The 23,960-nt window shown below is 43.9% G+C and overlaps 1 protein-coding gene across 1 annotated transcript in view; it reads left to right on the forward strand.

The window, feature by feature from the left end:
- The window catches only part of BMS1 (BMS1 ribosome biogenesis factor), a 63,024-nt gene that overhangs the window by 13,340 nt on the left and 25,724 nt on the right, over positions 1-23,960 (forward strand). The window contains exons 5-14 of the mRNA XM_066242984.1: positions 2,815-3,003; positions 3,600-3,742; positions 4,628-4,749; positions 5,062-5,255; positions 7,238-7,377; positions 9,818-10,563; positions 10,777-10,878; positions 11,603-11,757; positions 21,161-21,242; positions 23,064-23,134. Of these exons, the coding sequence (XP_066099081.1) occupies positions 2,815-3,003; positions 3,600-3,742; positions 4,628-4,749; positions 5,062-5,255; positions 7,238-7,377; positions 9,818-10,563; positions 10,777-10,878; positions 11,603-11,757; positions 21,161-21,242; positions 23,064-23,134 (1,944 nt within the window). The remainder of the gene's footprint in view (positions 1-2,814; positions 3,004-3,599; positions 3,743-4,627; positions 4,750-5,061; positions 5,256-7,237; positions 7,378-9,817; positions 10,564-10,776; positions 10,879-11,602; positions 11,758-21,160; positions 21,243-23,063; positions 23,135-23,960) is intronic.

The following is a 23,960-nucleotide window of genomic DNA, read 5'->3' on the forward strand; positions in this document are numbered from 1 at the left end:
TTTTTTTTTTTTTGTATTTTTCCGAAGTTGGAAATGGGGAGGCAGTCAGACAGACTCCCGCATGTGCCGGACCAGGATCCACCGGGCATGCCCACCAGGGGGCGATGCTCTGCCCATCTTGGGGCGTTGCTCTGCCGTAATCAGAGCCATTCTAGCGCCTAAGGCAGAGGCCACAGAGCCATCCTTAGCACCCAGGCAAACTTTGCTCCAATGGAGCCTCAGCTTCGGGAGGGGAAGAGAGAGACAGAGAGGAAGGAGAGGGGGAGGGGTGGAGAAGCAGATGGGCGCTTCTTCTATGTGCCCTGGCTGGGAATAGAACCTGGGACTCCTGCATGCCAGGCCGATGCTCTACCACTGAGCCAACCGACCGGGGCCTCAGATGTCTTTTTATCCAGACTTTATTTATTTTATTTTGTTCTTTTTTAAGCACTCAGAAGTGTGTGGTCACAGAGGTCCAGTGGGTGTGGCCTTTGTGCTCCTGATGTGTTGTCTATCTCCGGGCTTCCACTGTTGGGGCCTCCCACGTTTGGGCTCAGGCGCTGCTGGTGCCAACCCATCTCTGCAGCCTTCCTGGCTTCCTCCACCCCTGGTGGGTCCGCCCCAGCCACCGCCAAGGGTGGTATCATGCTGCGGGCTGGGTTGCCCGCAAGCTCAGACCTCCGCAGCAGCTGCCTCTGACTCTGCAGGTGGGGTCACCTGCAGCTGCTTAGACCACCTTCGCTGTGGCCCGGGCCCCCTCCACCTCTAAGAGTGGGTGGGGTTGTGCAGGAGCTCGCACCTCCGCAGAAACCTCTGAGGCTCACATGGCTCCGCTCTTGCCTCAGCAGGTGGCCCGCACACGCCCGCTTGGACCATCTTCGCAGTCACCGGGGCTTAGCCACGGGCAGGCTTTTGCATTCGCTCTAACCTTCTCAGCAGGTGCCAGGGTTCCTGCCTCTGTGTGTGTGTGTGTGTGTGGGGGGTGGGTTACGCCCTCCAGCCCGCTGGCTGGGTCCGCCTCCACATTCGTGCTCCCAGCGGGCCTGTGGGACCGCTGCAGTGGCTGCTGCGGTTTCTGCCTTTATAGGTGGGCCCAGGCGCACTGGCTCGGACTGTCCTGGCTCCTGCAGGCGTCGTCGTCATCCGTGCCCCCCCCCCCTTTTCCCGCCACGCAGGCAAGCCCTCAGCAGCATGAAGGACGGTGTAGCTCAGACCCCAGCACTCACTACCTGTTTCCCTAATGCGCTTCCTGCCTCTAAGTGCCTTTGTTCTGACCGGAGCAGGAGAGCCTCTGATGGGTGGGGTAATTTCTTCCCTTTGCTGGTGTTGCTGCTGTGAGGAAAAATGTTGACTTTAGATTTGGGGTATGATTCAGCCCAGGGGGTTAGTGTGCCCATTCCTCATAGTGTCTCCCCTGTTCCTCTGAGACCACACCCTCCCTTGGCAACTCCAGTTCTCCCAGCGCTCCCCTCTCCCAGATCCCTGGGCAGGTGGCTGTGAGCTAGGCTCTCCATGCAGTCCCTTTAATACCGAGCCTGGGTCTGAGAGTTCTGACTTCTTCTTTCAAACAGTATCTAGGCTCCTTTCTTAGGCAAATACAGTCCATTCGCCCCTTCCAGGCTCCAGGGCTCTAGGCTGGGACTCCAGTTCTGGGGCTGAGGACCCATAACCCACAACTCGCCGGGCACTCCTCCCCACCTCCAGAGTCCCTCCGGGCCGCCATTCACTCCCTCGAGCGGGGCAGGTTTTTCTGCGTCCCTGCCTTTCCTACCAGTCTCAGTGTGGGTTCTTTGGTGGTCCTTGGCTTTAGAATCCTCTTAGTTTAGTCCAAAGTTGGTCTTTCAAGATGACTGTTCTCAAAATTAAGTTTTAATCCACTTTGGTTCTGGGATGTGGGAGTCGGAACATCCGCCTACTCCGTGGCCATCTTGTCTCTGTGTTTGTTTTTTACAGAGACAGAGAGAGAGTCAGAGAGAGGGATAGACAGGAACGGAGAGAGATGAGAAGCATCAATCACTAGTTTTTCTTTGCACATTGCGACACCTTAGTTGTTCATTGATTGCTTTCTCATATGTGCCTTGACCGCGGGTCTTCAGCAGACTGAGTAACCCCTTGCTGGAGCCAGCGACTTTAGGTTCAAGCTGGTGAGCTTTTGCTCTAACCAGATGAGCCTGCGCTCAAGCTGGCAACCTCAGGGTCTAGAACCTGGGTCCTCTGCCTCCCAGTCCGACGCTCTATCCACTGCATCACTGCCTGGTCAGGCTGTGTTTGTTTTTTAATTGAACACTTTCTGGATAGCTGTTTGGTGACAGAGCTACAGATTTTATCCTTTGACCCAGGAAATCTTCTAAAAGATAAAATAAAAAGTAGTTTAATATAGGTGTAATGGCTATGCTATTTTACAATAATATCGTCTTAATTTTAGAAGAAGGCATATAAAGAAACATACCTTTCATATGCATCTATCCCGGTGGATATTGTCTCATGTTTGCCTTTTAGAGCAAGTCAAAGGGTGGTTTTGCCTCTGTTGTGGTCATTCCTTACTAATCATTTGCTTTAGTCCAGAGCAGGAGTTAGCACTTTTTTCTGTAAAGGGCCAGATAGTAAATATTTTAGGTTCTATGGGTCATAGTTTCTGTTGCAACTACTTAATTTTGAAGTTATAGCTTAAAAGCAAATGTAGACAGTATGTCAGTGAATTAACATGGTTGTGTTCCAGTAAAATTTTAGTTATGAAACAGGTGATGGACTAGAGTTGGTCCATAGGCCATAGTTTGCTGATGGTCTGTCTGTTTTGGGATCGTTTCCTTGAGAAACTGTGTCTTCTGTTTTTAGGTTTTGATGCTTATAGATGCCAGCTTCGGGTTTGAAATGGAAACATTTGAGTTCCTAAACATCTGTCAAGTACATGGCTTTCCTAAAATTATGGGTGTTCTCACTCACCTAGATTCCTTCAAGTATAATAAGCAACTGAAGAAGACAAAGAAGCGATTGAAGCACAGGTTCTGGACAGAAGTCTACCCGGTAGGAAAAGAATATCAAATACTAACATGGTAATCCTCTAACAATAGACTGGGTGAGTAGGAGAGATTAGCAAGCATCTCTGTAGGAATTGCCTCCTGAACTTCCTTTACACATCTGTTGATAGTTCCTGGCATAGTTCCTTGAGATGGATAGTCCTGCTGGCCTCCTTGGCATGTTTCATTATCTCTGTCGTCCAGCACTGGGTAGTGTCTGGCTCTGAGTGTTTTAGGTTTGTGACTTAATAGAGTTTGTCCACAGTTTATTGTAGGCATAGAACCAGTAATGGTAGTACATATGTGCTGCCACTCCTCTCTCCCCTCCACATTGAGTGGACCTTTGAGTCACTGTTTTTTGTGCCTAGGAGCCTCGCTGCCATGTTCCACACACGGCCACAACTTGACTGGAGAGCAGTCTTGAAACTAATGTATCTATAACTCTGCCCTCACAAAGCCCCAGCAAAGTGATTCCTGAAAGAAGCCAGAGAGGCTCTGGGAGCACTGGTGCAGTGGTTTGTGAGAAGTCTCCCACGCCTTTATTTTAGTGCAGTTTTAATAAGAATTTAGTTGAAATTAATTATTTATTTTTTTACTATTTAGGGTGCCAAGTTATTCTACCTTTCTGGAATGGTACATGGAGAATATCAAAACCAGGAAATTCACAATCTGGGCCGATTTATTACAGTTATGAAGTTTGGGCCGCTTACATGGCAAACCTCTCACCCTTACATCCTGGCAGACAGGTAAAAAGTGAACGTACATTTTTTTTTCCTTGCCCAGATATTTCAGAGCTTAAGTTGGTTAGGAAAGGAATAATAGTAGTAATTTTGTACTTATTTTTGAATAGTGTGGGGAGAAATGTAGTTGATGGAAAATACTTTTTTTGTATCATTACTTAAAGATGCTGTGGCTTTGGGAATAAAATATGAAATGTTTAGAAAAACGTGAGGATTTTGAAGCATTTAAAAAGCCGCAGGGTGTGACTCCATCATGCTTTTCCAGCCTTTTTGGATCCTGGTGTTTCCGTCACTCAGATGTGTCCTGTGTTCTCCTTCCTTTGTACTTTTATTCATATTGTTTTCTCAATCTGGAATACCTTTCTTCCACCAGCCAGAACCCAAGCCACACTAAAAACCCACATCTAAGCTTAATCTTCCATAAAGGGTGTTTCTGGGTATGTTTTTACTCTTCCCTGACCCCAGGAGCATGCGCCTGCTGTTTCTGGGGTCCTGCTTACGGGATGTATACTACAAAGAGTCTAAGAGAGGTGCAGTCGTGTCTCTTCTGCTTCTGGTGGATAGGAACTGTGCTTCCTTCTGTATTTTCTGTAATTTCTCAGCATGTTTAGTGAACTAGTGAATGTGGTGAATTGACCCGTGACTGGGGAGGTACAGGAACTTCTTTTTTGAAGAGGTTTTCTTTAATATTTTATTTTTTTTATCTTTTTAATTCATTTTAGAGAGGGTGGGATAAAGAGAGAAAGAGAAGTGGGAGGAGGAGCAGGAAGCTCAACTCCCGTATGTGTTTTAACCAGGCAATCCCAGGGTTTTGAACCGGCAACTTCAACGTTCCAGTTACAGGAACTTTGACATTCACTTCCGCCAGATGATTGGGTTTTATTTTTCTAGGATGGAAGATTTGACAAACCCAGAAGCTATCCGAATGAACATCAAGTGTGACCGAAAGGTATCTCTTTATGGTTATTTAAGAGGAGCACACCTGAAAAATAAAAGCCAAATTCACATACCAGGTATTCTTTTGTTGTAAAATGTACTAGATTTGTAGCACTTTTGAGATGACTTCATTTCTCAGGAATACATGTATTGAAAAATGGCCAAACTAGACAGCCATTTTATTGGAGGTTTTAAGAGTAACTCAACTCTGCATTGGCCAGCAAATATACTGATTTGACCGGGCCTCCTGCACTCCGCTGTGTTATTTAGCTAGAGAGGCTCAGTGTGTGTCAGATGATGTCCTTGTCATGGCTGAAGCTTTCTGACTGTGGGCCATTTCTGCTGACAGTTGATTTGTCAGCTGAAGTTACCTTCCTTTTTATTTCTAGGTGTAGGAGATTTTGCTGTGAGAGATATCAGTTTCCTACCAGACCCCTGTGCCCTTCCTGAACAGCAGAAGAAGCGCTGTTTAAATGAGAAGGAGAAGTTGGTGTATGCGCCTCTCTCTGGAGTTGGTGGTGTGCTGTATGACAAGGACGCTGTCTATGTTGACCTGGGCGGCAGCCATGGCTTTCAGGAATCAGTGAGTGTGAAGTTGCAGGACGTAATCTGGCCAGCTTTTATTTACTGAAGCTTTTTAATCTTTATTCATATTTATGATAATGCCTGTTGTAAATATGAAGATACTTAACTGCACCAAGCAGAAAATAAGAGTCATTTCCTCCATACCTCCTTGTTGCAAGGTTCTCAGAGCATCCCCGTTTCCCACTGCAAGCACTGAAGGCAGACTGGTGCCTGTACTTCCATTTCTCTTTATATAAAATAAATGGGTTTTCTAGCTCTCTTTGGTCTTTCTCCTTTTTTCTCTCTAGACATATACATGTTTATTTAGAATATTATACTATATGTAGTGTGGGCCTGATTGGTGGTGGCACATTGAGTAGAGCATTGACCTGGGACGCTGAGGTCCCAGGTTCAAAACCCGGAGGTTGCCAGCTTGAGCACGGGCTCATCCAGCTTGAGTGTGGAGTTGCCAGCTCGAGATCACTGGCTTGAGCAAGAGGCCATTGGCTTTGCTTGAGCCTCTCACCCTGTCAGGGCACATTTGAGAAGCAATCAATGAACGACTAAAGGTGATGCAACTACGAGTTCATGCTTCTCATCAATCTCGCTCCCCCCCTTCTCATTCTCTTGCAAAAAAAAAAAAAGCTGTAGTGTGATTGATATCTGTGTGTGGGTGTGTGTAAGAAAAGTGATATTTGTTATATGGGATACAACTATAAATGCTTTTTACAAGTTTTGGGAGCACCTAAGAATATGTGATTCCATTGTTCCCTGTTAGTATTTGTAGAGCTGCTTTTGTTGATATGCAGTTGTGTAGTGTTTCATTGTGTGGATAAAACTCATTTACTAAAGCAGTCTTTGGAGTGCTGAGGGGCTCACTCCTTCCCCGTTTTGAGCAGTGATGCAGTGAGAGTTTGCACATGTTGCTTTGCTCACTAGGAGGGATCTGAATATGCAATAAATTCCTTGAAGTGAAAGTTTTGGATCAAAAGGTAGCAAAGTTTTTAATGGACTCCATATTTTTATTTCTTTTACTGTTCCTTTTTTAAATTGATTTCTGTGGGGAGGGAGAGAAAAAAACATTGAACTGTTGTTTCACTTATTTATGCATTCATTGATTGATTCTGTTTTTAATTGTATTTATTGGGGTAATACTGTTTAATAAAGTTATTTAGGTTTCAGGTGCCCAATTGTACAACACACCTCTTGTACACCATATTATGTGTTCAGTAACCCCCACCCAAGTCAAGTCTTTGCCTATCATCATTGAAACACAGTTTACCCTCTCTATACCCTCCTCTATAGTTGATTCTTCTATGTGTCCTGACCGAGGATTGAACCAGCAACTGTATTGCACCTGGTTGATGCTCTAACCCAGTGGTCCCCAACCTTTTTTGGGCCATGGACCGGTTTAATGTCAGAAAATATTTTCATGGACTGGCCTTTAGGATAAATGTATCACGTGACTGAGACAAGCGTCAAGAGTGAGTCTTAGACAGTTGTAACAGAGGGAGTCTGGTCATTTTTTAAAAATAAAACATCGTTCAGACTTAAATATAAATAAAACGGAAGTAATGTAAGTTATTTATTCTTTCTCTGTGGACTGGTACTAAATGGCCCACGGACCAGTACCGGTCCGCGGCCTGGGGGCTGGGGACCACTGCTCTAACCAACTGAGCCCAGCTGGGGCTCATTTACTGTTCTGAAATGGGATTTTATTGGGCTGAAACGAGTGCATTCTGTAACATCAGCACCTAAGGCTTCTCTAGCTAAGTATTTAGGTTATCAGGTTGTATGCTTTGTGAACTTTAGAAAAGTTCAATGAAGACAGAAATCAGCTTTAGGCCTTGTTATAAGAATTTTCTTTTCTTTCTTGAGACAGTAGGAAGGGTTTTCAGGAACTCTGTTTAAGGTGATTTTGAGAAAGGAATTGAAACTGGTGTGTTTCTCTTCAGAATCTTTGTGCATTTCTCACTGTCCCTTTCCTGGTCACCTTGACAGGACGAGGTGAGGCCCACCCATGAACTGGTCCAGAGCCTCATCTCCACCCATTCCACCATTGATACCAAGATGGCTTCTAGTAGAGTGACACTTTTTTCTGATTCCAAACCACTGGGGTCAGAAGATATAGATAATCAAGGGTAAGTTTGCTGATGATTTATATTAAAAAGTTGTATTGCAGAAGATATCACCCATAGCTGCCGTCATAACATAATATGGTGGGATTCACTCCAGGTTGTTTGTTTTGCTTTGCTTTGTATGTGCATGTGGTTCTGAGAGCTCTTCACTTAGGTGATGCTTCATGGTGACATTACGTGACATTTCTTTATTTATTTTTTCCATGACATTTCTTGAAGGAGAATTGTGTTTTTAACAGACCCAGACTATTCCTTAACACAAAGTCTTTTCCACAGATTGCTTTTTAGGAGACATGAGGCCACTTGGCTTTTCTTAATGGTCAGAATAGCAGAATAGGCAGTCAGGGAACTTGTTTGTGTGTCTGTTCAGAAGCCATATGTCATGTCTGTAGTAGAAGTTTTATTAAAGTTGTGTTGTAGTATCTCTTGTGGGTTTATTCCCAGTGTTTTGTGACTCAATGAATGATTTTCAGTCTCGATTGGGAATTTGTATACCTTGTACATAGTGGGTATTTTGGTTTTATTGTAGTGAAGTATGACTCCCAATAAAAATCAGTCTGAAAATGATTGAGATGATCTAGTTTATAATTTATTATAAATATATAAAAATGAAGGAAAAAATCATCTGCTGCCCTCTAACTAGCATGGTAATTGAGTGCAGTAGGCTATTAGGGGAAATTCTCTCTAAGCCACAGTCTCATAATTTCTCATAGGAGTTGTGATGATTAAATGCAATAGTGTACATAAACTATTTAGAATGATGCAGATAACGAGTATTCACTAAAAGATCCCTGTTGTTATAATCAGTGTTATTAGCTATTTTTATTTTTAAGTGTTCCTCTGGTCATCCTTGTCTCCATGGATACTCTCTAACATAACTACAGTTATAATTTGTATAAAATTTCTATGTCTATATTGTGAACATTTCTTTTTTTTATACAGTCTTTTGTGTGTGTGTGTGTGTGTGTGACAGAGACAGAGAGAGGGACAGATAGGGACAGACAGGCAGGAAGGGAGAGGAGAAGCATTAATTCTTCATCGTGGCTCCTTAGTCTTCTTAGTTGTTCATTGATTGCTTTCTCATAGGTGCCTTAACCAAGGTCCTACAGCAGAGCGAGTGACCCCTTGCTCAAGCCAGCTACCTTGAGCTTCAAGCCAGAGACCTTTGGGCTTAAGCCAGCAACTCCATACTTAAGCTGGCGACCTTGGGATTTCGAACTTGGGTCCTCCGCGTCCCAGTCCGATCCTGTATCCACTGTGCCACTGCCTGGTCAGGCTTTATATGGTTTTTTTTACATAGTCATCATTTGGTTATTGGTATATTCTAATCTGTCCATTCTCTTTTAGTACAGTTTTAAGTATTTTCCTGGTAGGTTCTTTTCACAGTATTAAGTGCATTAAATAGATTCATAATTTTTTATTTTATCCCGTGATTTTAGCATCTGGGTGATGATATTTTATCAAGTGTTGCATTGGTGATTCCAGAATGGCAGTGCCCTTCATCTGTTACTCCCTCTGCAGGTGTTAGCTGCCATTCCTTAGCAAGGGGCTTTCATTCCACCCTTAATTCTAGTGTCACTATTGACCAATGGGCTCTGTTTCTTACATTGGTTATTATCCTGTCACTGTCATTATTCTTTCTGATGCTTCTATTGTCCTTTTAGTCTGTCTTCTATGTCTTTCTAGTCTTTGAGTACTTCCTGGCTTGCTGACACAACAGGTTCTAGGCTTACTTTGTACTTTCCTTTCTGTGGACTGAGTTTGAGTGACAGTTTTCTAAGGATCACCTGTTTCTAGCTTGGAAATGATCAGTCTTCTAAAAGATCTATTAAACACTTGTTTCCATTTTGAGCAGCTTTTTTTTAAAATTAGTCTTTATTTATTTATTTATTTTCTGAAGTTGGAAACAGGGAGGCAGTCAGACAGACTCCCACATGCGCCCGACCAGGATCCACCCGGCATGCCCACCAGGGGTGATGCTCTGCCCATCTGGGGCGCCGCTCTGTTGCAACCAGAGCCATTCTAGCGTCTGTGGCAGAGGCCATAGAGCCATCCCCAGCGCCCGGGCCACCTTTGCTGCAATGGAGCTTTGGTTGCGGGAGGGGAAGAGAGAGAGAGAGAGAGAGAGGAAGGAGAGGGGGAGGGTTGGAGAAGCAGATGGGCGCTTCTCCTGTGTGCCCTGGCTGGGAATCGAACCCGGGGCTCCTACATGCCAGGCCGACACTACCACTGAGCCAACCAGCCAGGGCTAAAAATTAGTCTTTTTTTTTTAAGGTTATTTCTTTATTGTTGCTAGGGAACTGTACCTGAGTTTGCTTATTAATTGGTCTCATATTTATCTAGTATTTATTTTATATTTCTTTGCATATTTATTGACTGGCCATTTCTAACTTAATGGATTGTTGTACAAACTGAATTATTTTGCTGTGCTTGGTGATAATAGTCTGTGGATGCCGAAGGAGGAAAAACATGTGGATGTGGAAACGAATCGAGTACGGCGGAAAGCGGTTTTTGGAGATGAGCAGGATGAGTCTGGAGATAGTGATACTGAAGATGATGGAGAAATGTCTGATGGTGATAGTCTGGAGAGCAGCTCTAGTGATGAAGCAGAAGAAGAGGAAGATGCCAATGTGACTGGCAAGGTGTGTGTGGCTGGTAAAGGTGTCAGATGTCAGAGACTGGAAGAGGTGGAAGAAGACATTGAGAGGGACATGCCAGCATTTGCTGACAGTGATGATGACCTCGAGAGGAGTTCAGAGGGGGAAGGAGAAGCAGAGGGAGCTGATGAAAACAGCGAGGACGAGGGTTTCAGTGCAGAAGAAGAGAGAGCAATTTCAGAATCAAAGGCTATAGAGAAAGGCAGCAAACCAGGCCCATCATATAGTGATGCTTTGAGTGTTGAGGAGACAAGGAGAAAAGGAACCCACACAATGTCAGATTCAAGCCCTTGCACACCTGAAGAGGTATTTGCCTCTGAAGATGGATCTGAAGAAAGCTCCTCGCTCAGTGCAGAGGAGACGGATTCAGAAAGTGAAGAGGTTATTAGGAAGTACCCAGAGCCTTCTCGAGTGGTCAGGGGTCAGCCACTGGAGTCAGAGAACTTAACTGATGAGACTAGCGATGTGGAAGACTTACTCAAAGAGCAAGATGACTACAAAGAAGAAAATAATTATTCCACAGAAACTTCAGGTATGCCTCAATTTAATTTGACTGCCATTATAAACTCAGCACTGAAATGTTCTACAGATAGTATGTCTACATTCGGGGACCTGCTTTTTTGGATATTTTGTTAACTGTTCAAACACTGTACTTCATAAAGGATTTTAAGATGAAGGAGCATTGAGCTTGAAGCAGAGACAACACGTAAGGAAGCCTAATTGCTATTGTCCTTGGTCCTTTCAGGTGCCCTCAAGTGGAAAGAAGACCTTTCCAGGAAGGCTGCTGAGGCCTTTCTGAGGCAGCAGCAAGTGACTCCAAACCTTCAGAAGCTTATCTATGGGACAGGTAAAGAGCTGTGGTTCAGAGTCAGGAGAATTACAGCTTCTTAGACTGTTTTCTGAAAAGGCAGTGAGGAGATTGGTTGAAGGTTTGAGTGGTACTTTTGACATCCATAAGATATTTCTGGATGACATAGTTTGTATTTAGCAGATGTGTTTTGGTTTATGAAAACCATAAATTAGGTCATATGAAATAGGTTTAGGGTTCGCTGCAAAACTTTTGATGAGCATTCTCTCCATTAGGACATTTTGTACCTTATACAAAGTCCTTTATGGGATTATTTTTTGTAGAATTTAGTGCCAATAAAATATAAAGTGGTGAACTTCCTATAGTGGTCCTCAATTACTTCATGGTGTAGGCCAAAGGAGTATGTCTAAGCTAGGAGCCTTGAATTAGAGGTTGGTGTATACTGATTTCCATTCAGCTGTTGCTTATGTATTTAGTGATGAGGGACTCGACATTTTCCCAGAGAGACCTTTCATGATAATTGAAAGTTTTCCCTGTAAATGTCTGTCCTTCCCCCGGCCCTCTTTCCCCTTCAGTGGACTCTTTGCTGCTGCCTTGCAGGAAAGTGGAAGTCTTCCAGACCTGTTAAGCAATGGTTTTCTAGCTTTTCTCTGGCTGATGTGCTCAGGGGCACCACCATATCTACCACAAAGACGGACCCACAGTTCCCAGCCCCATAGGGTGTAGATTTGTTCTCACTGTCCTATCGTGGTGGTCTCTTTAGTGACAGAGGATAACAAAGAAGATGGTGATGCCGGGGAAGAACTCGGAGGGTTGTTCCGTGTCAGCCATCCGTCCTGGGAGAGCAAGCACAAGGCTGACTCTCTGGACTGCTCTAGGTTTCACCTGGACGTGTCCCACAGCTGGGACTCAGAGGAGGTAAGGCTGAACATGAATGGTATGTTTGATTTATGAGAGGCTTAGAGAATTGTGCTAAAAGAGGGTCATGTGATTTTAATATTACTTACTTGTTGTTTTATAAAGTAACAAGACATTCCCCAGATGTTGGAGTAGGTATTTTATGCATCCTAAACGCTACCGTGTTCTGAGTTGAGTCAGACTGTGTACATGTGTTACAGAGAAAAGGAAAATGCTCAGCTGTGAGTGTGGATAGTACTTGAAGCATTACACATGAGTATTATACATTTAAAATACTTTGTTTTATAACTAGAGTAAATCCAGTGTCCCCAAGTTAACATTTATAATTTGCTGTTTGCAAACAGATGAATCTGTGACACTGGCAATAAGTGCTCTCTCTCTGCTTGCCACTCTCTGGTCACTGTAGTTCATTCAGTTCCCAGACCTGCTGGGCTCAATCCCATCGTGCACCTCTGCCTTACTCCTTTCTTCTCTGGGATGTGCTGATCTGCCCAGGCTGGCTTCTTTGATCATTCAGTGTAGCTTCAGTTACTGCTCAGAGAATTCCACTCATTATCACATTTGCTGTTTTAATTTACTTAGTAGCTTTTATTTATGAGATTTTATATAAATATTTATTATGGTAGGTCCTGGTCAGTTGGCTTAGTGATAGAACTTCGGCCTGGCATGTGGATATCCTGGGTTCAGTTCCCGGTCAGGGTACTCAGGAGAAGTATCCATCTGCTTCTCTGCCCCTCCCCTTCTCTCTTTCTCTTTCTCTCTCTCTCTCTCTGTTCCTCCCCTCCTACAGCCATGGCTTGACTGGAGCGTGTTGGCCCTAGGCACTGAGGATGGCTCCATGGCCTGCGCCTCAGGCGCTAAAAAACAGCTCCAGTTGCAAAGGAGCAAGAGCCCCAGATGGGCCGAGCATCGCCCCCTGGTGGGCTTGCTGGGTGGATCTCGGTTGGGGTGCATGAGGAACTCTGTCTCTGCCTCCCCTCCTCTCGCTAAAAAATATTTTTAAAAAAACAACAAACATTTATTATGGTAAACTTTAATACAGATTTTAAAAAGCCACATAAAACAGTTGTTTAATTGAACGGATTGTGTCTGTCCTCGTCCTTCATTGTAGTCCTTTCTCTTCCTGCAGAAGGGACTGTGACTTTGGGTAATCTCTTCCTTCTTTATATGTGCATCCTCCAAGTTTGCGTCATTAAACACTCTATTTACTTTTACCAGGTTTTTGGGGATTTGTTCTTTACTGTGCCTTTTACATCTTTAAATGTATAGTTTTTTTTCCTGCCCATCTCCCCCTCCCTTCCTTACATTTAATTTGTTTAAGAAACCAAGCATTGCCTGATCAGGAGGTAGTGCAGTGGATAGAACATCGGACTGGGACGCAGAGGAACCAAGTTTGAAACCTCGAGGTCGCCAGCTTAAGTGTAGGCTCATTCTGCTTGAGCACAGGCTCACCAGCTTGAGTGTGGGGTCATAGACATGACCTCAAGGTTGCTGGCTTGAATTCAAAGGTTGCTGGCTTGAAGCTCAAGGTCGCTGGCTTGAGCAAGGGGTCACTTGGTTTGCTGTAGGCCCCTGGTCAAGGCACATATGAGAAAGCAATCAGTGAACAACTAAGGTGCAGCAACAAAGAATTGATGTTTCTCATCTTTCTCCCTTCCTGTCTGTCTGTCCCTATCTGTCCCTCTCCCTGTCATACACACTCAAAAAGGAAAGAAACCAAGCATTTGGTGTGTGGAGTTTCTCGTATTCTGGACTTTATGAATTCCATTGCATCCCCAAGTGCAGTTTATCAGGATCATCTGTCCTCTGTACTTTTTATAAATTGGTGCAGGAAAATAGCATATATCTCTGATGATGGAAATAATCTATGTGTAAACTGGACATGTGGCTATTTGTTGTTCTTGAGCACTTTAAATGTCTACTGAGACAGAAGAACTAAATTTTCTATTTTATTCTTTTTTTTTTTTTTTTTTTTTTCTTTTTCTGAAGCTGGAAACGGGGAGAGACAGTCAGACAGACTCCCGCATGCGCCCGACCGGGATCCACCTGGCACGCCCACCAGGGGGCGACGCTCTGCCCCTCCGGGGCATCGCTCTGTTGCAACCAGAGCCACTCTAGCGCCTGGGGCAGAGGCCATCTTTGCTCCAATGGAGCCTTGGCTGTGGGAGGGGAAGAGAGACAGAGAGGAAGGAGAGAGGGAGGGGTGGAGAAGCAGATGGGCGCTTCTCCTGTGTGCCCTGGCCGGGAATCGAACCCGGGACTTCTGCACGCCAGGCCGATGCTCTACCACTGAGCCAACCAGCCAGGGCCTTCTATTTTATTCTTAATTAAAATGTAAGCAACCATGTGGTTGTAGCTACTCTGGATAGCACATGTGGAAGTTTGATTGGATTTAGGGGTTTGTTTTTTCAGCAAGACTGACTCCTAGCTAATAGTATTTTTTTTTTTATAAATAAATTTTTATTTTAATGGGGTGACATCAATAAATCAGGGTACATACATTCAAAGAAAACATTTCCAGGTTATCTTGTCATTTAGTTCTGTTGCATACCCATCACCCGAAGAGAGATCGTCCTCTGCCACCCTCTATCCAGTTCTCTCTGTACCCCTCCCCCTCCCCCTCTCCCTCCTTCCCTCCCCCCACCCCCCATAGCCATCACACTCCTGTTCATGCCTCTTAGTCTCGCTTTTATGTCCCACTAATGTATGGAATCCTGCAGTTCCTGTTTTTTTCTGATTCGCTTATTTCACCCCGCACAATGCTACCAAGACTCCACCCTTCCGCTATAAGTGATCCGATGTCACCCTTTCTCCTAGCTGAATAATATACCATGGTGTATATGTGCCCCATCTTCTTCATCCAGTCCTCTATTTTTTTTACAGTGATTAACAGCCTTTAAGCAAACTCTTGGCCAATACAGCAAGAATCCATGAATGAGTAGTGTCCTTAACATGTTCCCCAAGTCCAAGTTGGCCCCATCACCATGCCAAATCCCTGAAAAATGCAACCCAACCACAGTTCAGTCTGTTAGGAGCTGTCACAGGGAGCAGGAGTCCAGGAAAGTTCCCCACAGGAAAAGTCCGCATGGCACTGGATTTGTTGTCACCATTCTATGCTTTGCAGCTCATGTCCAAGTCCCAATGACCGCTGCTTCTAGCTGGTAATGATTCAGGCAGACTGGAAAAAGCCATTTGCAGCATGCGTGGATATGGAGCTTCTGTTCTCCTCTGCCTGGAGAGTTGAAACCAGGTTGCTTTTCCCTGGAGCTCTGTGACTGTGGCCTGGTAAAGAGAACCTTGGGATACACTAAGCTGGGTGGCAAAGGTAAATTCATAATACAAGTTGGCAAAAGGAGGAAAGAGAGCTCTAAATTAAGAGTAGGTCTCAGCCTGAAATATGAGTGGGGCATTGAGGTAGGAGGGATAAAGGAAACACTATATATTAAGCAAAGCAGCAGAAAATAGGACTATCAACACCCACAACAGAGATCTTTGAGGGAAGAATAAAAAACCTGACTATTCAGGCAAAACATAGTTAAGTGGCCCTTGTGCGAATAAGATCAGTTTACCTGCTTCTTGGAAGAAATACCCTAGGCTCATCCACAGTGTCATAGATGGGGCCGACGGCCCTGGGCACCTTCAGCCTTCAGTGGCAAACCCCAGCATTCTGGGCAAGGTTAGGTCATAGGTGGCTGGAGCAGGGCTGGAAGAGACTGAACCCAACCTTAGAGGAGCGAGGGGGAAGCCCACCTTCCAGTGTCCCTGTTTCCTCACAGCAGAGGCGTGTAAGCCTGGCAGGCTTTAGCTCAATGACCTTCCTTTCCACTATTGAAGCAGGACCCAGATGGCATCCTATGAGACCCCTTTGGGGTGTTGGAGCCTTTAAGGGTGTATCCTAAAAGCTGGTAGTTCCCCTGATCTCTATTGGGCTTTTTCTGCCTCTAGGTATCTTAAAAGCCATTCTCAGAAGATCTCGCTGAGGGGTTTGAGGATCCCCTTCCGCCTATATAAATCTTTTCCATATATCTGGAGCTATTTGGAAAAAAGACAGAACAGTGTTATTAGCTAGATCTAATAAAGAAGGTAGTAGTTTGCAGGCGAAAAAGATTTGGTGTCTCCTGTTCATCAACATTCAAAAGAAATGTAAATTTTTTTTTTTTTTTTTTAAGTAAAAAGCATGATATGGTAGACCCGTCGGAGTCATTGGCCTGGTGTGCAGGATTCCCGGGTTCGATTTCTGGCCAGAGCACACAGGAGAAGCGCCCATCTACCTCTCCACTCCTCCCCGGCACATAGTTATCTTGTGATGTTAAAGGCTGTTGATCCTCGGTGCCTAGATCCATTAATTTATAAGGATGTAAAATAATGATGGTCTGTTCGAATTTCTCTGTATCATTTACGAACTAGAATACTTCTATAAAGAGATACTTCCCCTCATCTACTGTTTGGTGGCCCAGTTCTGTATAAGCAGGATAAATGCTTGATTCTTTTTATCAGTTTTCAGAATGATTCTCCACAGGTGACATTTAAAAAAAGTATTTTGCACTCACAGATTTGAATCGAGTTCAGTGTTTGCTTCCACTGCACTTGTCATCTTTATTGGTGCTCACATTGATTTCAGCTGTGGCCAGTGGGAGTTTTTTCATGTTGGTCCCTGAGTTCTTCTGTCATGACTCTACTGCTCCTTGACTGCTTGCTGTCTGATATGATAAGGTGTTCCAGCATCCCCTTGTTGTATTTCTGATGCCAGACTCGGAAGCAACCATAAAAAGCCCTCAATCCTAGGCATCACGATCTAGACATAGAAATATTCATCACTATAGGTTGGTCATTGTTATTTGGCAGGATTCATACAGGTATTTCCAAATCAGGATCAGATTCAGAATGGTAGGGTTTTTACTTAACTTTTTTTATCTTAGATTTGTAACTTTTTCCACTAGAGTAATGATCCCGATTGGTGAAAGTAGAAAATTGTATAATTACTCATTTGCTTTCTTTGATACATTATACATGAAACAGCATCAGCATACCATTACATTACTATTAATATGATTACTAAAACTTACGTTAAAGTTTTTCCTCATATGTTCTTCCACTTCTCTTTTCAAAAGTGACTGAATACACCATATTACATTTCTACCAGTGGTGTGTGTGACTGCAGATTTCTCCACATCCTCACCACTTTTAACAGTTTTTATTATTATTATTATCATCATCATTATTGCTGTTGGAGGGGTGTGAAGTGGTATCTTATTGTGGTTTTGACTTGCCTTCCTTGATGGCTGATGATGTCAGGCACCTTATCATGTGCTTATTGGCCATTTGTGTGTGTTGAAGAAATGTCTATCACATTATTTTTTCATTTTAAAAATTGAGTTATTGTCTTTTTATCTCTGAGTTGTGAGAGTAGTTTATATATACAGGATAGAAGTTCCTTATCATACATGATTTACGGACATTTTCTCCCATTCTGTAGGTTGTTTTTTCTGTGCCCTTTGAAATACAAAGTTTTAAATTTTGATGAAGTCTGAGTGTATCTATATTTTTGCTGTTGTTTATGTCCAAGAAATATTATATCCAAGAAGCCAGCACCAAATCAAGGATCAAGAATATTTACTCCTGTGTTTTCATTTAAGAGTTTTAATATTTATCTTTTAAATTAAGGTCTTTACTTCATTTTGAGTCAGTTTTTGTATTTGGTGTGAGATAAATTCAGCTTCCTTCTTTTGCACGTGAAGATCCAGTTGCCCTAGCACTGTTTGTTGAAAAGACTTTCTCCCCATTGCCTTGTGTTGGTACCTTGGGCAAAAAAATCACTTGACCATCAGTATATGGGTTTATTTATTGACTCTTAATTGTATTCTTATGCCAGCATAATCCTGTATTAGCGTTGTGTAGTAAGTTTTATATCAGGAAGTGTAAATCTTCCAACTTTGTTTTTTTAAGATCGTTTTGTCTATTCTGGATCTATGGGTTTTCTATATTTTAGGATCAGCTTTTCTATTTCTACAAAGAAGTCAGCTGGGATTCTGGTAGGGATTGCATTGAATCCATAGATTACTTTGGATAGTATTGCTATCTTAACAATAGTAATTCTTCCGATTTATTAACATGGGATACCTTTCCACTTATTTGGACCTTAAATGTCTTTAAAGAATGTTTTATAGGTTCTGGCCGGTTGGCTCAGCGGTAAAGTGTCGGCCTGGCGTGCGGGGGACCCGGGTTCGATTCCCGGCCAGGGCACATAGGAGAAGCGCCCATTTGCTTCTCCACCCCTCCCCCCCTCCTTCCTCTCTGTCTCTCTCTTCCCCTCCCGCAGCCAAGGCTCCATTGGAGCAAAGATGGCCCGGGCGCTGGGGATGGCTCCTTGGCCTCTGCCCCAGGTGCTAGAGTGGCTCTGGTCGCGGCAGAGCATCGCCCCCTGGTGGGCAGAGCATTGCCCTTGGTGGGCGTGCCGGGTGGATCCCGGTCGGGCGCATGCGGGAGTCTGTCTGACTGTCTCTCCCCGTTTCCAGCTTCAGGAAAATACAAAAAAAAAAAAAGAATGTTTTATAGACTGACTAGGCGGTAGCATAGTGGATAGAGCACTGGACTGAGACGCAGAGGACCCAGGTTCAAAACCCTGACATCTGGCTTAAGTACAGGCTCACCAACTTGAGTGCGGGTTCACTGGCTTGAGTGTGGGATCATAGACGCTCCATGGTCGTTGGCTTGGGCAAGGGATCACTCGCCCCCCCCACCCTCCCACTCTACTCCCCAGCCCCTTCAAGGCACATATGAGAAAGCAATGACTAAGGTGCCACAATGAAGAATTGATGCTTCTCATCTCTCTCCATTCCTGTCTGTTCCTGTCTCTGTTACCAAAAAAAAAAAAAATGTTTTATAGTTATCAGAGTGTAAGTTTTATACTTTTGTTGAACTTATGCTGACCATTTTATTCTTTTTGATACTATTATAAAAGGATCTAGTTTTTTAAAAAAATTTTATTTCTGGATTGTTCATTACTAATATATAGAAATGAAATTTATTGTTCTGTATTAATCTAGTATTTTACAACCTTGTTGAACTCATTTAGTAGTTCTGCTGGTGTTTAGTGGATTCCTTAGGATTTTCTGTGCAGCCACATTATAGCATCTGAATAGAGAATGCTTTCCTTTCTCAGCTGGGTGCCTTTCTTTTTATTTCTTGCCTAACTTCCCCAGCTAGAACAACCAGCGAAATTTTGGCTAGAAGTGAAAGCATATATTCTGTCCTGCTCCTGATTTTAGGAGAAGGCTCAGTCTGTCACCATTAAGTATGATGTTAGCTGTGGCTCTTTAATGGCTGTCCTGAATCATGTCGAGGAAGTTTCCTTCTCTTCCTAGTTTGTTGCGTACTTTTTCATGGAGGCACTATTTTTATTTATTTTTTTGACAGAGACAGAGAAAGGGAAGCCTTCATTACTACACCTTAGTGGTTCATTTATTGCTTTTTCATATGTGCCTTGGCCAGGGGGCTCCAGAAGAGCGAGTGGCCTCTTGCTCAAGCCAGCAACCTTGGGCTCAAGCCATCTACATTCCCACACTCAAGCCAGTGACCCTACGCTCAAGCCGGTGAGCCCGCACTTAAGCCAGATGAGCCCGCACTCAAACCGGTAACCTCGGGGTTTTGAACCTGAGTCTTCCGCATCCCAGTCTGATGTTTTATCCACTTCGCCACTGCCTGGTCAAGCAAGGCACTGTTTTGTTTGTTTTATTTGTTTGTTTGTTTTGTTTGGTATTTGGGTCCCCTGAGTCCTTTATTTAGTTTAATGAAATAAGGATCATCTAGGAACAGTTTGCCTACAGAACTTTTTGGCATAAAATAGATAATGTTAAGTAAATATTTAGTGAGTGATGGTGGATGTAAAGGAATTGAGTAAATGAACAGATTTGGTTTTGCATCCATTGTGATCATGCTAGCCTCGAGGCTCCTCTTGGAGAGTGAGGTTGTATAGAAAAAACACAATTCATAACCAGAAGATGACTCAAGTGAAAGCCCAGGTCTATTTAAGATTTCTGTTAAGTGTGGTTTCGAGGCCTCGACAGTGGATAGCATGTGCTGTCGTCTGTCAGGTTCCCGGGGAAACAGACTGAATGGTGAGTTGTGTGCAAGGTTGTAATCTATGTTTGAGAGGTACCCCAAGCACCCAACACTTCTATATCCTAGACCAGGGGTCCTCAACCCCCGGGCCGCAGACCGGTGTCAGTCCGTGGGCCATTTGGTACCGGTCCACAGAGAAAGAATAAATAACTTACATTATTTTCGTTTTATTTATATTTAAATCTGAACGATGTTTTATTTTTTTTCTGAAGCTGGAAACGGGGAGAGACAGTCAGACAGACTCCCGCATGCGCCCAACCGGGATCCACCCGGCACGCCCACCAGGGGGCGACGCTCTGCCACTACCAGAGCCACTCTAGCGCCTGGGGCAGAGGCCAAGGAGTCATCCGCAGCGCCCGGGCCATCCTTGCTCCAATGGAGCCTTGGCTGCGGGAGGGGAAGAGAGAGACAGAGAGGAAGGAGGGGAGGGGGTGGAGAAGCAAATGGGTGCTTCTCCTATGTGCCCTGGCCGGGAATCGAACCCGGGTCCCCCCGCACGCCAGGCCGACGCTCTACCGCTGAGCCAACCGGCCAGGGCCCGATGTTTTATTTTTAAAAAAATGACCAGATTCCCTCTGTTACATCTGTCTAGGACTCACTCTTGACCCTGTCTCGGTCACGTGATACATTTATCCATCCCACCCTAAAGGCCGGTCAGTGAAAATATTTTCTGACATTAAACCGGTCTGTGGCCCAAAAAAGGTTGGGGACCACTGTCCTAGACGACCTGGCAAGTGTGAGACCAGGAACCTCATCAGTACTCTTCACATGGCTGTGCTCATAAGAGGCATTCACTCTTTGTTAGAATGTTATTATTGGTCAAAATAATTAAGTTTTCAAACAGCCACAATAAGTCTAGAGTAGCAAATAATAAGATCAACTTTATAAAAATGCAAACTGTATTGCCTTAAGAAAACTAATAAACTTTGAAAGTCAGTTGAATTACTGTATTTCTCCATTTATAAAATGCACCCTTTTTTGAAATATTTGGTGTCTAAAAACTGGGTGCATCTTATACAGTGGTTGTAGATTTTTTTTTTTACTTGCATTTCCCACTTTTTCACGTGGATTAGGAGTTGTATGAATTTTATGATGAATAAAACTTGAGTTCAATAACTTTATGTAATACATTTTTTTTCTTCAAATTTCAGGCACCAAAATTAAAGTGCGTTTTATACATGGGGAAATATGGTAGTAACTATCTGTTTACCTATTATTTAGTCAGTGGACTAATAGGGCTTTCCCTACCCACTTTAACCAAGTGCTGGTATTTCTGTGTAAGGCTATGAACAGTATCAGAGACTGCTTTGTGACTGGGAACTGGGAAGAGGACAAAGATGCAGCCAAGGTGTTAGCAGAAGATGGTAAGTAAAGGGCTATGTTCTCCAAAGATGACTTCTTTTTCTCTATTTTCTTCCTTGTTATTAATGGCTGAAAATAGTAGTCCATTGTGAAATGAGTGTCTATGGGTAATATTCTGGTGTTTCATGGTGACCTATTTTTTCTCCCTGGTTAACTGACTCATTAGATACGGATCTTGCAGAAAAGGAGGAAATTTTCTATACATTTTATCATGTATTTGTTAAAAATAGATTTTTGTGTGTGTGTGAAAAATGTACTCACATTTTTTTTTTGTATTTTTCTGAAGTTGGAAACGGGGAGGCAGACAGACTCCCGCATGTGCCCGACCGGGATCCAACCGGCATGCCCACCAGGGGGCGATGCTCTGCCCATCTGGGGTGTCGCTCTTTTGCAACCAGGGCCATTCTGACACCTGAGGCAGAGGCCATGGAGCCATCCTCAGCGCCCGGGCCAACTTCGCTGCAATGGAGCCTCGGCTGCAGGAGGGGAAGAGAGAGACAGAGAGGAAGGAGAAGGGGGGGGGTGGAGAAGCAGATGGGCGCTTCTCCTGTGTGCCCTGGCCGGAAATCGAACTCGGGACTCCTGCACACCAGGCTGACACTCTACCACTGAGCCAACTGGCCAGGGCCCTCATATTTTTATTTTTAATGATAAAGGTAGTGTGCATTATAAAATGTTTAGAATAAAAAGTTAATCTACCATAGTCACCACCACCTGTAAAAAAAATCTTTTGTTAATCTTTGAGTCGTTTAAGTCATATATATATATATATGTAAATATTTTTAGTATATTTTTATATAGTCATTAAGTTTTCTTGAAGATTTTGTGTGGGTTTTTTTGGGACAGAGACAGAGAGAGACAGAGAGAAGGACAGATAGGGACAGACAGCCAGGAAAGAAGAGAGATGAGAAGCATCAGTTCTTCATTGCAGCACCTTAGTCATTCATTGATTGCTTTCTCATATGTGCCATGACCTGGGGGCTCCAGCAGACTGAGTGACCCCTTGCTCAAGCCAGCCAACTTCTACTAAAGCCAGCAACATGGGGTCATGTCTGTGATCAATGATCCCACACTCAAGCCAGCGACCCTGCACTCAAGCTGGTGAGCCTGTGCTCAAGCTGGATGAGCCTGCACTTAAGCCGACGACCTTGGGGCCTCAAACCCAGGTCCTTTGCATCCAAGTCCAATGCTCTGTCTACTGTGACACCACCTGGTCAGGCATATTTTTTATTTTCAGAAGTTAGATTCATTAGAGTGAGAATGGGGATGTAGACATTATTTGTTACATATGTGGAGCTTCAGGAATGACTAAATGAATGAATGAGCTCCCTGTGGGCTTAGCACTGTTCTAGGCACCCTCTGCTGTCATCTACAATTCCCCTAGCATGTTCCATAGTTATATGCTGCTGAGCTTCCTGGTGATACTGTCACAGGTGCTGTCATTTAAGCCATGGGTTTTTAAGTCACTCTCTGCACTTCTGGTTTTGAGGTCCTCACCTGCAGGGCCATGTGTGCTCCTGTGTGCATCTCTGCTGCCATGTCTGTGAGCTGTACTGAAAACGTGGCTCGGGGCTGTGTGGAATGTTGAAGTAAAGTTTTGAAATGTGAATTAGGTTTGTTTACTTAACCCAAACAGGTGCTGAAGTACAGTTTAGCAAGAAAAAGAAGCTTATGTAAGTGCTGGATTTTTCTGGGGTGTGTAGCAGTAGGACAGTAAATATGAAGTTTGGGTTGAGGAACACACTGCATCTGGAGCTGGTTGGTGCTGGTGTGTCACGTACAGGCCCTGCTCACGAGTGATTACTTGGACGTTCTTTTCCCAGAGCTGTATGGTGACTTTGAGGACCTGGAAACGGGGGATGTGCACACGGGAACATCAGACCTGGATGCTCAGGTAGGACTTAGCCACTGACCCCTGATCTGGGGTCAGCATGTTCTGAGAGGGGCCTATTCTGCGGAATTATAACTTGTTTTCCTTGTGGATGAGAGACTGGAGGGATTCCTTCCTGAAAACGTGGAGGGTGGGGATAGATCAAAGGTTGTTGGTTTCTTTGTTCTTAGTCTTTGGAGCAATACCTGTCCCCTTCTTGTGATTATTCAGTCATTAAAGTTTTAGCTCCCAGGTTGCCATCTCCCTCTCCACCATTCCTTTTGCCATCATTCTCCTCTTCTTAAATCATATGTAGAATCTAATGAGCAAAATAAGCCAACAAAGTAGAAACAGACTCAGATATAGCACAGGTTGGGGCACTGGGTAGAAAGGTGAAGGGATTAAGAAAAAATATGTCATGGCACAGACAATCAGTAGTATGGTGATTACCAGAGGGAGATGGGGGGAGGGGGAGGTAAGAGAGGGGAAAGGGACCATAAATGGTGATGGAGGGAGACTAGACTTGGGATGGCGAACACACAATACAATATAGAGATGATGTGTTATAGAATTGAGAATTGTGCTTGTGCACCTGAAACCTGTATAATGTCATTAACCAATGTCACGCCAATATATTCAATGAAAAGGAAAAAAAAAAAGAAAATACTTGTATCTAAGCAAAAATAAATGAATAAATGCCATTTAGAAAAATGAATTTCCTGTTCTAAGATTTCTTTACAACAGTATCAGGAAGCCACCTGGATTGTGGATACTTGCTGTAACTTTATCCCCATTTGGCATTCCCGGACAGACTAAGGATAGCAGCTCATTAGAATGCAGACATCTCAAT

This window comes from Saccopteryx bilineata, chromosome 9 (genome assembly GCF_036850765.1).
Source record: "Saccopteryx bilineata isolate mSacBil1 chromosome 9, mSacBil1_pri_phased_curated, whole genome shotgun sequence".
NCBI lineage: Eukaryota > Metazoa > Chordata > Mammalia > Chiroptera > Emballonuridae > Saccopteryx > Saccopteryx bilineata.